The sequence below is a fragment of the Arachis duranensis genome, chromosome 8 (assembly GCF_000817695.3).
Source record: "Arachis duranensis cultivar V14167 chromosome 8, aradu.V14167.gnm2.J7QH, whole genome shotgun sequence".
NCBI lineage: Eukaryota > Viridiplantae > Streptophyta > Magnoliopsida > Fabales > Fabaceae > Arachis > Arachis duranensis.
The window spans coordinates 46,342,192-46,355,406 of NC_029779.3; the positions used below are offsets into that span (position 1 = coordinate 46,342,192).

General features: G+C 32.3%; 2 protein-coding genes across 2 annotated transcripts; one reads left to right on the plus strand and one right to left on the minus strand.

Annotated features, from left to right (window-relative positions):
- The first annotated feature begins 611 nt into the window (after positions 1-611).
- Positions 612-2,845, plus strand: LOC107463340 (RNA polymerase II transcriptional coactivator KIWI). Its single transcript, XM_016082126.3, has 5 exons — positions 612-729; positions 911-1,105; positions 1,293-1,398; positions 2,461-2,483; positions 2,579-2,845. Exons 2-5 carry the CDS (start codon positions 959-961, stop codon positions 2,636-2,638), a joined length of 336 nt encoding a protein of 111 aa, XP_015937612.1. The 5' UTR covers positions 612-729; positions 911-958; the 3' UTR covers positions 2,639-2,845.
- A 236-nt stretch (positions 2,846-3,081) lies between these two features.
- On the minus strand, positions 3,082-8,474 carry LOC107463315 (NAD-dependent protein deacylase SRT2). Its single transcript, XM_016082102.3, has 11 exons — positions 8,248-8,474; positions 7,017-7,059; positions 6,467-6,707; positions 6,274-6,339; positions 5,986-6,031; positions 5,229-5,389; positions 5,005-5,134; positions 4,575-4,739; positions 4,104-4,231; positions 3,535-3,634; positions 3,082-3,444 (listed from the first exon to the last, which is right to left on the minus strand). Exons 1-11 carry the CDS (start codon positions 8,368-8,370, stop codon positions 3,388-3,390), a joined length of 1,260 nt encoding a protein of 419 aa, XP_015937588.1. The 5' UTR covers positions 8,371-8,474; the 3' UTR covers positions 3,082-3,387.
- Between the last annotated feature and the right edge of the window lie 4,741 nt (positions 8,475-13,215).

Genomic DNA, 13,215 nt, shown 5'->3' on the forward strand with positions numbered 1-13,215 from the left:
ATTATTTAAATTAAACTTAAAAAAATTGATATATTAAAGATAAAAAATATAATTTATTTTCATTTTACTTAAATTGATAATGCAATTTATTTCATTAAAATTCACTCTTATTTTTTTTGAAGGAAAAAACTGAACACAACAAGGTGGAGCATATAAAATAATAAAGAACAAACAACCCCACATTGCCATCAACAACTATAGGATTTACTACCACTCCACTCATCGAAGAACAAGAAGAATCTATTAATAATATCCACCATACGTGAGCAAGAAGAATCTATTAAAATTCACTCATATTTTATTTTACTTTATTTGATAATTCTCTCAAATGTAATGAATTTGTTCTTAATATTTTTATTTTATTTAAGTTTTTAATATTTTAAAATCGTCTCAATATTATCCTACCGTCAATTATATTAACATTTGACGATTTTAAAACACCAAAAACTTAAATAAAAGAATATAAACGTTAAAACAATTTTTAGATTAATCCAAATATTAGGAATAAAATCAATACTTTACCTTTTATAATTTGTTCGTATCTTATTTATTATTTTGTTAAACTCCATAGATAAATTAAGATTTTCAATACTTTATTTTGGCTGTTCTATCTCGAATAAACGAAAGCAGGTTTAATTAATGGACATTAACACCACACTCTTCAGTACTCCTCAGTCCTCACATTAGCAGTGTAGTTGCTTCCCTACCAAGCTTATTTGTGACTATTCAGTAACTCTCTTCTCTCTCTCTATTTTTTTTCCTTTTTTATAATTGTTTCCATCGTTTTTATTTGGGCGCCAAAAGAACCTGCACGTTTTGATTTTTGGCTCTCAAATTTCTCGATCTCACTTTCTACCACTATCATTTCGCTATATAAATACGTAAATCATTTTATCTTTTTAAATTGCAGCGAAGCAAGTTACTCTCAATCTCACACTCATCGAAGAGAAGAGGAACCATGTCTTCAAAGGGCAAGAGGAAGGAGGAGCATGACAACGCTTCTGATGGCGACTCTGAAGGCCATGCACCGCCCAAGAAAACCTCCAAAACCGCCACCACCACCAACGCCGATTCTGAGGACCCCGACTCAATCGTTGTCTGCGAGGTGAATTACACTCACTCACCATTCATTTCTTAACTTCTCACCTCGCATAGCACAACGCAAACCCCTTCGTCTACTTTGCTAGGGTTTTTCCTTTTATTTTTTGCTTCATTTTTTTAAATTTCTATAATAATAATAATAATCTGCTGATTATTTCTATTTTCTCTGGAAATGATGAAATTAATTTTAGATTTCGAAGAACAGGAGGGTTTCGGTGAGGAACTGGCAGGGGAGAATTGTCGTCGACATTCGTGAGTTTTACGTCAAAGATGGCAAGCAACTCCCTGGAAAGAAAGGTTATGCTTCCTTCACGGTTTTTCAATTGTTTCAGCATCTCTTACTCTCTATTTTATTTATTTATAAGTTAATAATAATTAGTGTGGTTTTCTTTTGTTCAAGTTCATGTATGATTTCATGATTCCATTGTATTTTAGGGTTCAGTTGTTACTAGACAGTGGTTGGCTCTTGTAATGAATTGGGGAATGGTGAGACTAATTCATTTTAGTGGGTAGGTTGAATTAGTCCGTGGATGGGCTTTTGTTTATGGTTTAGTGTTTTGGGTTTAGTTTTTTTGTTTTTTTTTCTTAATGACTTTCTCTTTGTAAGTTAAATGCTGTGAATTTAGTTGTTTGCTGATAATTGCGTTTCCTGCTCTTGAATGTATAATATGTGTCACTGTCATTATCACTGCAAGGGTTCTGCATCTAGAATTCATGTGCTCTGTTTCTGGATTACCTTCTTTTTGGTCCCTACAGGTGTTATTAATTTGTAGTGCACTGACATGATATGCCATGTGTTGATGATCTTTGGTAACTTGAATGCATTGATTGGTAAACGTTAAAAGTTACAATTTACACTATAATTTTTGAATAGCTTCTACTGCAATTTTGGTGAATAATTCATACTGAAGTTTACTTTTGAATTGTTGAATTTTGATTTCTTAGTGTGTGCTGTATATATATACCTTGGAGATTCTTTTAGAATGTTGTTAGTTTGAACTGTATGAAGTTGAGTAACTGTAGTTTCTGTTTGGTAAAACTCAATGAAGTTGAACACCTATAGTTTGTGTTTGGCTTGTGAGAATTTTCTGTGTTTTCATTTTCATAGCTTTCTAATTTTAGGATTATCTGAAATAAAAAGTAAAAACAATACATGAAAATTCTAAAAATAAATAAGATTGAAAATGACAACATAAGCTTTAGCTTGTTTTGTATTTTTGCTTTTGCTGAGTAATTTGGTTGCTGATAGAGTTCAATGTCATTACTGATCTATTTAGTCAACACTTGGTTGTGGTAGTTTTGTTTGATACAGTGATTTATAGAATGAGCTACATTAACATTTTTCATACTTGTCTTCAGGTATCTCGTTGACCATGGATCAGGTATATGTTAAAACTATGTTCATTAATTTATTTGTTTGTTTTACTTATCTCTCCGTTGTTATTCAACCAATAACTTTCATTTTTGTTGTGTGCAGTGGAATGTGCTTCGTAACCACGTTGAAGAAATTGACAAGGCAGTTACTGAGAATTCCTGAAGAAATGTAGTAGCTTTGTTGTAGGCCTCATGTTTTTGTTTTTGGCAATTAGCGGCACAGATAGCCCCTGCATAACTTGATGCATGTAAAGTGATTTACCATCTTCTACATACTAATATGCTAGTTAGTAGTAATCAGTTAACTGCACTTGTGTTGTTCAGATAATCTGTTGGTGCAATTTTCTCATGGCCCTCTCTTTGCTAATCACTTTTTACTTTTTATGGCTTAAACATCTAGTTTATACTTTTCTTTCCTATTTTAAATTTTTAAAATTTCATGATTTTTCTGGAAGAGAAAAATGAATTTTTTTTGGCAAAATTTTATAGACAAACTAATTCAAATAAAAATAAAAGAATGAAAATTTGAAGCTAAACAAATCTCTATCATGTGCCAATTTGCGTGTAGCTTATTTGTAGTCTTAAAAAAAATGGCCAGAAAGGGTATTATATGCTAAATTACATCTCACATAAAAATCCATGAATGGGTACATGAGTGTCGATTACATCAGTCCTTAACTCGGTCTGTGCCATTACAATACATATTACAAGAATCATAGGATAAAACCCAGGTAGCCAAATTTATCTGAGCATCCTGTGACAATGTAGTAACTAAATCAATAACTTAACATTATTACTTCTGTAAACTTGGCACAACAAACTGCTACGACCAATCTATTGTACATTATCCAAATTACAAGTATTGCAGCATTGTTGAATTCAACAATACACCTGGATACGTCTTGTTGTCTTCTATAACTGCACGGCAGGTACTGTTATGGATCCGGTGTTAAGTACTCTTGGAAGAATCTGCAACAAAGTAATGACTCTTTGAGATCTGGGGGGTTGAAGAAACATGCAGCATTCAGAATTGCCAGTTAATATGAACTCAAGGCATACCTCACCCAAGCGTGCATTGATTTTCAAGGGTACAAAATCATCAGCACGTGTCTCCCCGATATTTACAATTGCAGTGGCAGCACCAGCTTCATGAGCTGCCCTGTGAAAGTTTTAAGATATGCATGTCAGATACCACTGACCAAATAGAAAGACGACCTATTGATTGTAAATCATCTCATATATTTTATTCAGATTTCCATGCATTAATGGTACACAGCACACTAGCGCTTTGTGGAATGCATGTGAATGAATTCCTATCCTACTCAATTATCTAATTCAAAATACTGGTCTATATTCTATAGATTTGTTCATTCATATGTAAAGCAGCATTATTAAGTCTCGGAAGCAGCATCATCAAAGTTGATTTATTTTGCATGTCAATAATAATACTTTAATAAAGTAGATGGAACTTGTCAGAAAATTATATTGTGTATTAATCTTGAGCAATGTTGATGGGAATCTGATAGGACCCCTGTAAAGAGGACACTGCCCTAGATGATGAAGGATTTTGCTGTCGCATTGGACTCTATCAACTGTTTGTGGGAGGACCTACACATTTTGAAATCTACCTGACAAGTCGAAAAGCAGAGAAGGTCATCAGAGAGGATCCTAGCACAAGCAAAGCATCACATCTTTTAGATGCTTCCATTGCCATATCAGCTCTGTCCTTGGGAACATTATCACCAAAGAAGACAACCTGCATAAATCATCCCACATGTGATTTACGCAGGTAGTTTACACATGGCGGAACAAAATTAGACACCAATCAAAATGATCAGGTAAAAACAAAGCACATGGCTGAACAATTATGAATTTACTTTTCATGGAATAACTTTGTTCATTGGTTATCTGTTGCCCCATCAGATAGTAAATATTATAAGGGGAGGAAAAATTCATTGGTTATGCTTCAATTCTATGGTCTGCAATTATCATCGGCTACGGCAATAGAGAATAACTTTATACATACCAGCACGAACATATCTGCAACTTGACATGAGTAACAGAAAAACATTTCAACTAAAAGAAGCAAGGTGGCCTACCTCAGGTTTGAGGACTCCATTGCACTTCTGACAGGTTGGAAGGACAAAATCTTCCTCCCAAAACTTTTCATCAATCTCAATATCACCATCAGGTCTTTGTTTCATGCCAAAGCTCTTGTCTGACCCAGGGTCTCCGTGGTCCAAATTTTCAATTGCTTCTGCCCACTGTTGTATAACATCAATTTCACAAAAAAAAAAAAGATTCATTACGAAATGGAATATCAGAACAGATATCACTTCATTAGGCACGCAAGATAATGATATAAATGGTTGAAACATATGAACATAATTGTAAAGATAACTCAAGGACTGCCTTCATCATCATTTATAATAATAATAATAATAATAATAATAATAATATAAGTGATTTTTTAATATTTATTGTTCAGACGAGACAAATTTCTTCAGAATCTAAGTTGATAATACTAACCTTTGGATTAAGCTCCTTCAGTTGATCCTGAAACAAGCTTCGGGAAAAGGAATGCCCACAATCTATACAAATTACAGTGTATACAGTACCATGCAACTCTAATGGATTGCTACCGGCGCGATGATGAAGCCTGAAAGACAAGAAGAATCAAAATTCAGTGCTAGGCTTGCTATTAATATCTTACTTTTCCAATCAATCGTATCCAAGGCTAGATTAATGGAAACCTATCAACATTTTGGGTAATCATAAAATCAATGCGGCCAGCCTTCTCCAATGTTGCCAAAGCACGATGGGCAGCACTAGGTTGTGCTGCAGTAAATCGCCTCCACCCAGCATAGCTCCTTGCCCAATATCGCCTCCGGGCTCGACTTGAACGGAGAAACTCCTGTTTAAATGTCAAAAGAAAGGAGGAATAAAAAGCAGAGACTAAGATTAAATGATGCAGTTAATAATGAAATTCCTGAATACTCATTACTAACGTTGGCACAAAGATCTAGCTGTGCTTCAAAACTTCTTCGGTCATTGCCATAAACCTTAAGTTAAAAGTGCACATTGTATAGACATATTGATTTATGAAAAATTGAATCTTTTAATTCAATTATAGAAAGATAGAATTCTAGGTCCCCTATAATGGCTTGCTTGGCTTTAATGAAGCTGAGTTATAAATATTCTGTTCTATACTTCTAGTGGGTATTGACTCAATAACTCAAAATAGCTTTTCTTCTCATTTGAGGAACTCAACCATATATATGATAGATATTGTGGGCAATTTTTCTCTGGACTATAATCTACTGTGTCAGAAGGTGATAAATACCTTGAATTTCCAAGTCATTAAAGTGCAACTGATAACCTGATATCTAAAAGGTATTTACGTTCCCTATCCTTAACTTTTGTTACTGTTGGCCACATTTTCCTATCATATTTAGGCACTAGCTAAGCTGAATATAGGAAGCGAATCTGGTGAACATGCCTTTAGATCACCTGATGAGTTATTGGTCGGAAACCGGTACTATAAGCTCCATTGGGGCTGCAATTAATAAGGTATTGTCAGTGAAAGAGAACCAAGAAGAACAACAAGCCTTGTCAAACTAAGTAATCTGAGTTTTATGGACCAATCTCCAATTGTAAAAATGGTCAAAGTTTCGATATCATTGAACAAAAAGATTGGTAAGTTTCAATTCAGATTGTAATGACATCCGTTACAGCTTCCCAATAAACATGCTGATTAACCTCACAATATCAGTAAGTTGTGGGCAAAAGAACCAGAACCTTCGATAGTCAGGGATCCCACACTCTGTGCTAATTCCAGCTCCAGTCAACACCATGAGCTTGGTACTGTATGTTAGAATCACAATGTAGTTAGCGAACTGTTAAACAATGTAGAATATAAATGATAATTTGTGTTCTATCTCTATCTCAACATGGACCAGTAAAATCTTGAAACTGACAATAGAGTAATAACCTTTGGTCAAAAAATTGATACAAAAGGTTAACATCTTTGATACTGGGAGGGTCTGCATCAGGAACTGCTTTCTTATCCCTGAAGCTATTGTTAGATGGGGGTTTAACATCATTTCCTGGCGAGGTACCGGGGATAGAGATACGGCATGTGGTATGTACGAATTTCACACAGCCCTTAAATGATATCAATCTTCCACCTCTTCTTGTTAAGTGCCAATTTCCAAGTCTTGGTTGAAAGAAATCTATGACCATGAAAACAAAAAATCAAGAACATGATACAAAATACGAAATACAGTATAAGAACTGCTAGAGAAATGTTTTTTTAATCATTTAGAGCAGGGTGACACACATCTCTCTCTTATTGGATAGAATATGGGACCCATGTTTGGTCAGCCCCATGCTCCATCTAATGTTAAAGGAGTCTTGAGTTAGCTCAGTACACAAGGCAAGAGCGAGTCAAAATAACACATATCAAAACTGCAATTGTAAGTTTCTCAACAGTTAAGCATAAGAAGCTTGTAAATAGAAAAAGAAACATAGTTCATACTTGCCTGTCATAACAGTCCCTAGGAAGCTCCTTGCGATCCTAAGAGACTGCATGTTAAAAGAAAACCACATTTAACAAGTAATTCAGTAATAATGCAGAAGAAGCAGTAAGGCAACTGAAAGATATCACATTACTTGAATTCTTAGGCAGTGTTTGATTTGAGATACAAGATATATAAATACAGGGATAGAAATACAAAGACGATCGTTGTGACTTGTTTGGAAAGGAAAATAGCGATTGCCTACTCAAAAACAGAATTCTTGTGTTTTCTGTCACCATCGCACACACTATTACCAAACAGACACAAAGGAGTAAAAACTCAATTTGGTTCTTCAAATTTGACATAGGATATAATTTATTCTCTCAAAATTACTTTAACCCAAAATGTTCCTCTAAAGTTAATTCTTTGACTCAATTTAGTCTCTTAATTTCAATTGACCCAAATGGTCTTCCAATTTGATTTTGTGACCTTATTTGGTCCCTCAATCCCTCATCCATGCTATCATCATCATGGCATTTACGAAATAGAGATCGAGAGACCAAATTGAGCTGCAACAAGATTGAGGAACCAAATTGAGTGACAAAATTATATTTGGAATACCATTTTAAGTTCACTACCTACGATATATTCCGTTTCTGAACAAAGGGCTTGTTTGGGTGAGCTTCTAAGAAAAGATCTTTTTTCGAGTTATCTTTTTTTAAAAGATCTTATAGAGAAGTAAAAGTAATTTTATGTTTGGATATCTCATGTAAAAAGGTATTTTTATCTATCAATTATGTTTGGGTATAACAATATAAAAGTACTTTTTTATTTATTTATTACATGAAAAACATCTTTTTTTTAAGGAAAAAAGATCTTTTAAAAAAAGATGTAAATTACAGCTTCTCAAAAAAGATCTTTTTTTGATTTTACTAGTGCTTTTACTTTTACTACTAGAAATTTGCCAAACAGGTTAAAAAATAAAAAAAGATCTTTTTTCATTGAAAAAAGATCTTTTTTTTAACAAAATAATGGCGCCCAAACATGCACAAAGAAGTGTATTTTTAACAGTTTGAACTTGGAAGTGAATTGACGTTATACTAGTACTAACCAATTAAATGGAGCTGAAAAGAGAAAAATTTGAGAATTGAGATAAATAGGAAGTTCACAGTCGAGAATTTTCATGAACTAAAAATTACAAGTTTAAGAATTAAATGCCGAACACAATAAAGAAGTTGGTGATAGGAGAACTGACCGACGGAGAAAGAGAGGATGGTGAGTGAGAATGGAAAGAGAGAGACATGGCGATGGATGAATGATGAATGGAGAATGAGAATCGCGTTCCGAGCATTGTTGATTTGTTGCTAATAACTGCCATCGCCTGCCTCACCCACCTCTCCACGTTGCTGTCTTCTTCGCCGCCCAAACTCTTCTTTTCGTTATTACATTTTTTTTTTTTTGGGTGCTCTCAATTTTGGTGAACATACATTAGGGGGTAGTACCGTAGAACCATAACATTTTGGTAACCTTTGGAAAATAGACTGAAATTGATTGACAAAACCAAAGAGATAGAGATTAAAATAAATTTTAATATTACGTACATGTTTAGATAAAATCAAAGAGATAGAGATTAAAATAAATTTTAATATTACGTACATGTTTAGATGTTATTATTTTGTTAAAAAAGTTTTTTTTAAAAAAATATTTTTTTAAAAAAAAAATATTTTTTATGTAATAAATAAATAAAAAAGTATTTTTATATTGTTATGGCCAAATATAATTGATAGATAAAAAGTATTTTTACATAAGATATCTAAACATAAAATTACTTTTAGTTCTCTATAAGATCTTTTAAAAAAAAATAACTCAAAAAAATATATTTTCTTAAAAACTCACCCAAACAAGCCCTATATTTATTATAAAGTAAAATATAGAATTTACTTCTACTTAATAGATACTAAAATTGGGTTTATTCTATTTAATAAAAGTGAAGTGTCGATTGCTCGTTAACTTATTTTTTCGCCAAAATAAATGTACTATTTTCTCTTCTAAGTTTATTTTATAAAAAATATATTTATTATAATTATACTATAATTAGCATTTAAGTAATAATACATAATTATACTAATTTAAGAAAATATCTTTATTATAAGTATATAAAATCAATATTTAATGCATTATTAAACTAATTATTACTCGAAAATATTTTTAATTATTTTAATTATATTGATTTTAATTATATTGTTCTTATTCATTATCCAATAATTTTATTAATGACAAGTTGTTACCTTAATGGTGATTCATTTATGTTAATAATAATAATAATAATAATATGGTATGATAATGATATGAAGTTGGCCCTGGTTACTTTATTTATGATAAAAAACAATGATTCTAATCATAATATGATATGATAAAATAGGTATGTCTAAAATGAGCACAACAATTATGTGCTTATTGGATGTACCATGTTTATATGGTCATAAGCCATAACAATTATGTGCTTATTGGATGTACCATGTTTATATGATCATAAGCCATTAAATTTTATTAGATAAAAATCAAAAGCTAATATAAAAGAAGAGCATTAATCGACTCTAATAAATACAGAATATCCTAATACATAAATAAATACTTTAAATGGTAATATTTTAATACACAATACTTTAAATGGCAACAAATTTTTTTATTGTTAAATAATTAAATATAAAATATATAAATACAAAATATATGAGTATTTTTTATTCATTAAGATTAATTATTATGTAAAAATATTTTATAATATTAAAAACTTATATTAAAAAGATATTTTAATCTATAACATAAAAACATAAAATAATTAAAATTTTATTTTATATTACTTGACAAATAATTAAATTATTATATTCAAACTTTATTAATTAACTAATTTTATTAAAAATATTATTATATTATATAATTTTTCATTAAAATATTTTAAAATATAATTTATTTAAAATATTATATATAATACATACAAATATTAACTTGTGACCGAACGAGCTATACCTCGGAGATCACTTTTAAACCAGAATATTTGGCGCCCACTGTGGGGCTTGAAATTTTCTAACCCCACAATTCTTTATCCTTTGTACCTCTTAATTTTTTTGCAGGTCACGACGTATGACGGACGAAAACAGCCACGCTCCTTTAAACCCTAGCCATGCCGAGTTGCTGGCCATCAATGAGACCCTCTAAGCCGAAAATCAGAGAATGACCGAACTTTTACGCCAAAGACAACACAGTCATAGCAAAAGAGGGGAGTACAAGAACGCTGAAGACAAAGATAACAATGATGAACACACATCGAAGGCAACAACTCAAATTGAGATCGAAGAACTCCAAGCACTCCGAAAGACAGACATGCCCGTCTCAAACAGGGAAGACGAAAAGCGGAACAAACACCCGATGGTATCTGAGCCAGAACCCGGATCGATGTGCCAACGAGGGCGCTGGACACTCTTAGGAGGTGGATTGCAAGGTTCCACATCAGTTGGGAGGGGAACAAAGCATGCCTTATAAGGGTGTGGATACCTCTCCCTAGTATGACGCGTTTTGACGAGTGAGTGTGGAGGTTTCGGCTATCATCCCTATCGTCAAAGACAAAACAGTGAGGCCTTGTGCGCCAAAGCAAAGTAGTGGAATCACCAATACTCAGCTTGGTTAGAACTTTAGCAAGAGCTTGTTATGAAACTGCTTTAATAAAAATATTAGTCAGCTTCTCACAAATGGAAGCTTAATAATATCATTCTCAATTTTTTCTTTGATAGAGTGTCGATCCACCACAACATGTTTTGTTCTATCATGTTGTACGGATTACTTGAAATGCTGAATTGCGACTTTGTTGTTACATTTCAACTGGCTTGGCAATTGTGGTGGAAACTCGATCTCAGTCATCAATTTTCTTATTCACAATACTTCAGTTATGCCTTTAACGATCCCTCGAAATTCTGTCTCTGCGCTTGAAATAGCTACAACTCTCTGCTTCTTCTTTTTCCAAGTTACCAGGTTGCCTCCAACAAGTGTAAAGTAACCAGCTGTTGATCTTTATTATTTGGGTTGTCCGCCCAACGTGTATGCCTCCATCTTCAAATAGTCATTCCTTTTGAAAATGATTCTACTTCCTAGAGCTCCCTTCAAATACACTCGGATACAATTCCATATTTTCTCTAATACACTATGATATGTAGGGCCCAGCCCCTATTTCCCATAATAATTTTCAATATTTTGTGGATGATTTCTCGATGCTTTGGGATTATTTTTACACCAATTTGGGTAACCCACAATCTTAGAGCAGTTTTCTTTGGTGTTTCTTCTTTCGTCTTCCACCTTTTTTCATCAGAGTTGTCCATAATGGATAATTATATCTGTTTAATTTGAAACCAATTGACAAATTATCAGAATTGGTTTGTGATGATTGCATGACAAAACTATTGCGTAGCATATTTGCAATTTGTAAGAATTTTGAGTCCTTATAACTTAACTTTACTCTAATACCATATTACCATGGTACAAAGAGTTTAGGAAAAAAACGAAGAATTATTTTAAAAAGTATTATTTTTATTATTCATATTTTTTCACCCATGATTACAAGGTTCTTACTAATATATAGACTAAAAATACGCTCGTTATAAAATAATATCCTAATAAATTACATTGATTTTTTTCTAATCTTCTTTGATATTTTCCTGATTTTGTCCCTAATTTATGAAGATTACACATAATTTTTTTTCTTTCAAATGAATTTATTCTAATTATATTACAATTAGTTCATGAATAATGTATAATTATATTATTTAAAAAATATATTTATTATAATTATATCAAATAAATATTCAATACATTATTAAATTAATTATCAATTATCAATATTTTTATTCATTCTAAATATATTAATTGATATAGTTCTAATTATAAAAGTATGTAAAGCCTTTAGAGATATGCCCGGCTCCAATGCAACTTTCCACTTCTAAAATTGTTTCTGTGTATAGGTTAGCGTGAGAGTAGTAGGGTTTTGTAGCTCATTTATGTCTATCTATATTCACATGATGTTTGATGAAATGCCCCAAAGACTTTTCTTGTGTATATAAATGGTCGTTAACTCTTCAAAAATACATTTTATTTCATTCCAAGCTAATTCATTAAGAGATGGCCATGACCCGTGAATCTTGCGCTTGTGTTTGGCCTCATAGGTATCACTCTTCTTTAATTAGCTTCTTAATTAATTTCTCCATTTCATGCATGCGTGCCCTAATTTGTGTTTTTAATATATATAGGCAGTGTGATTTCCATTTCGGTGTTCCTTGCTCCAATATAAACAATGATAATCCTTCTTTCTTTCTTGCTTTTGATTTACAAGTATTAAACCTTGCTCCAATATAAGCAATGATAATCCTTCTGTTTATACCCTGGCCCAATAACAAAGGTCCAGATCAAGCAAAAGACCTAATCCAAGGGGTTGGGCCTCACCAGTACCAATCTTCATCCTATGAAGTCGGTACTCCCCACGATCTGTTCTAAAGAAGTCGGGCACAAAATTAGCTGGCGGATAAACACTCATTCAAATGAGTAACTGCCCCTAGAATCTCTCTAGCCACTTTTTATAATTATAACATTAATAAAAATGATGATAATAATACTAATAATATTATTCGAGCCTTTTAGTTGTATACAAAAATCCTATAGTAACAAAGGAAACGATTCATCTTTTTTATTGTAAACAAAAATCCTATAAATTTTTGGTGTCTAACTACTACAGTCCATTTCATAACCACAATTATTGACCTTAAAATCTCCAAAAAGTCCCGGCGGTAAACCAAAAATCGTTACCGTACTTAACGGACTAAGCCTTCACCAACTTAATCTAACAACCCAGATGTCTAAAGTTTATTGGATGGTCAACCAAAAGTCAACCTTAGTCATCCTTAGTCACCAAATATAAATCCACTACAGAACTCACCATTAATTAATACTTATGTATGTGTACTCTAACCGACCTTTTACCTAATATATAAGAAGAAAACGATGGCATGTATTATGCGTTTCTCGTCTTTATCACTTTTCTCTGCAATCATGATGAGTAATTATTAGAAACTCACTCACTATATAACTATTTTGGTTATTACTTATTAGTAGTTATTACATACCATGATGAAAAGAGGCATTGCGAAAAACCGAAAACACTAATGTTAAAAACGAGGTAAAT

Excerpts from the sequence above, each read along its gene's own strand:
- LOC107463340 (XM_016082126.3), top strand. The coding sequence starts at position 959 with ATGTCTTCAAAGGGCAAGAGGAAGGAGGAGCATGACAACGCTTCTGAT. Across the intron at positions 1,106-1,292 it reads ACTCAATCGTTGTCTGCGAG|ATTTCGAAGAACAGGAGGGT; the intron begins GTGAATTACACT and ends AATTAATTTTAG. Across the intron at positions 1,399-2,460 it reads GCAACTCCCTGGAAAGAAAG|GTATCTCGTTGACCATGGAT; the intron begins GTTATGCTTCCT and ends ACTTGTCTTCAG.
- LOC107463315 (XM_016082102.3), bottom strand. The coding sequence starts at position 8,370 with ATGGCAGTTATTAGCAACAAATCAACAATGCTCGGAACGCGATTCTCA. Across the intron at positions 6,032-6,273 it reads GGGATCCCTGACTATCGAAG|CCCCAATGGAGCTTATAGTA; the intron begins GTTCTGGTTCTT and ends TATTAATTGCAG. Across the intron at positions 4,232-4,574 it reads ATGGAGTCCTCAAACCTGAG|GTTGTCTTCTTTGGTGATAA; the intron begins GTAGGCCACCTT and ends TGATTTATGCAG.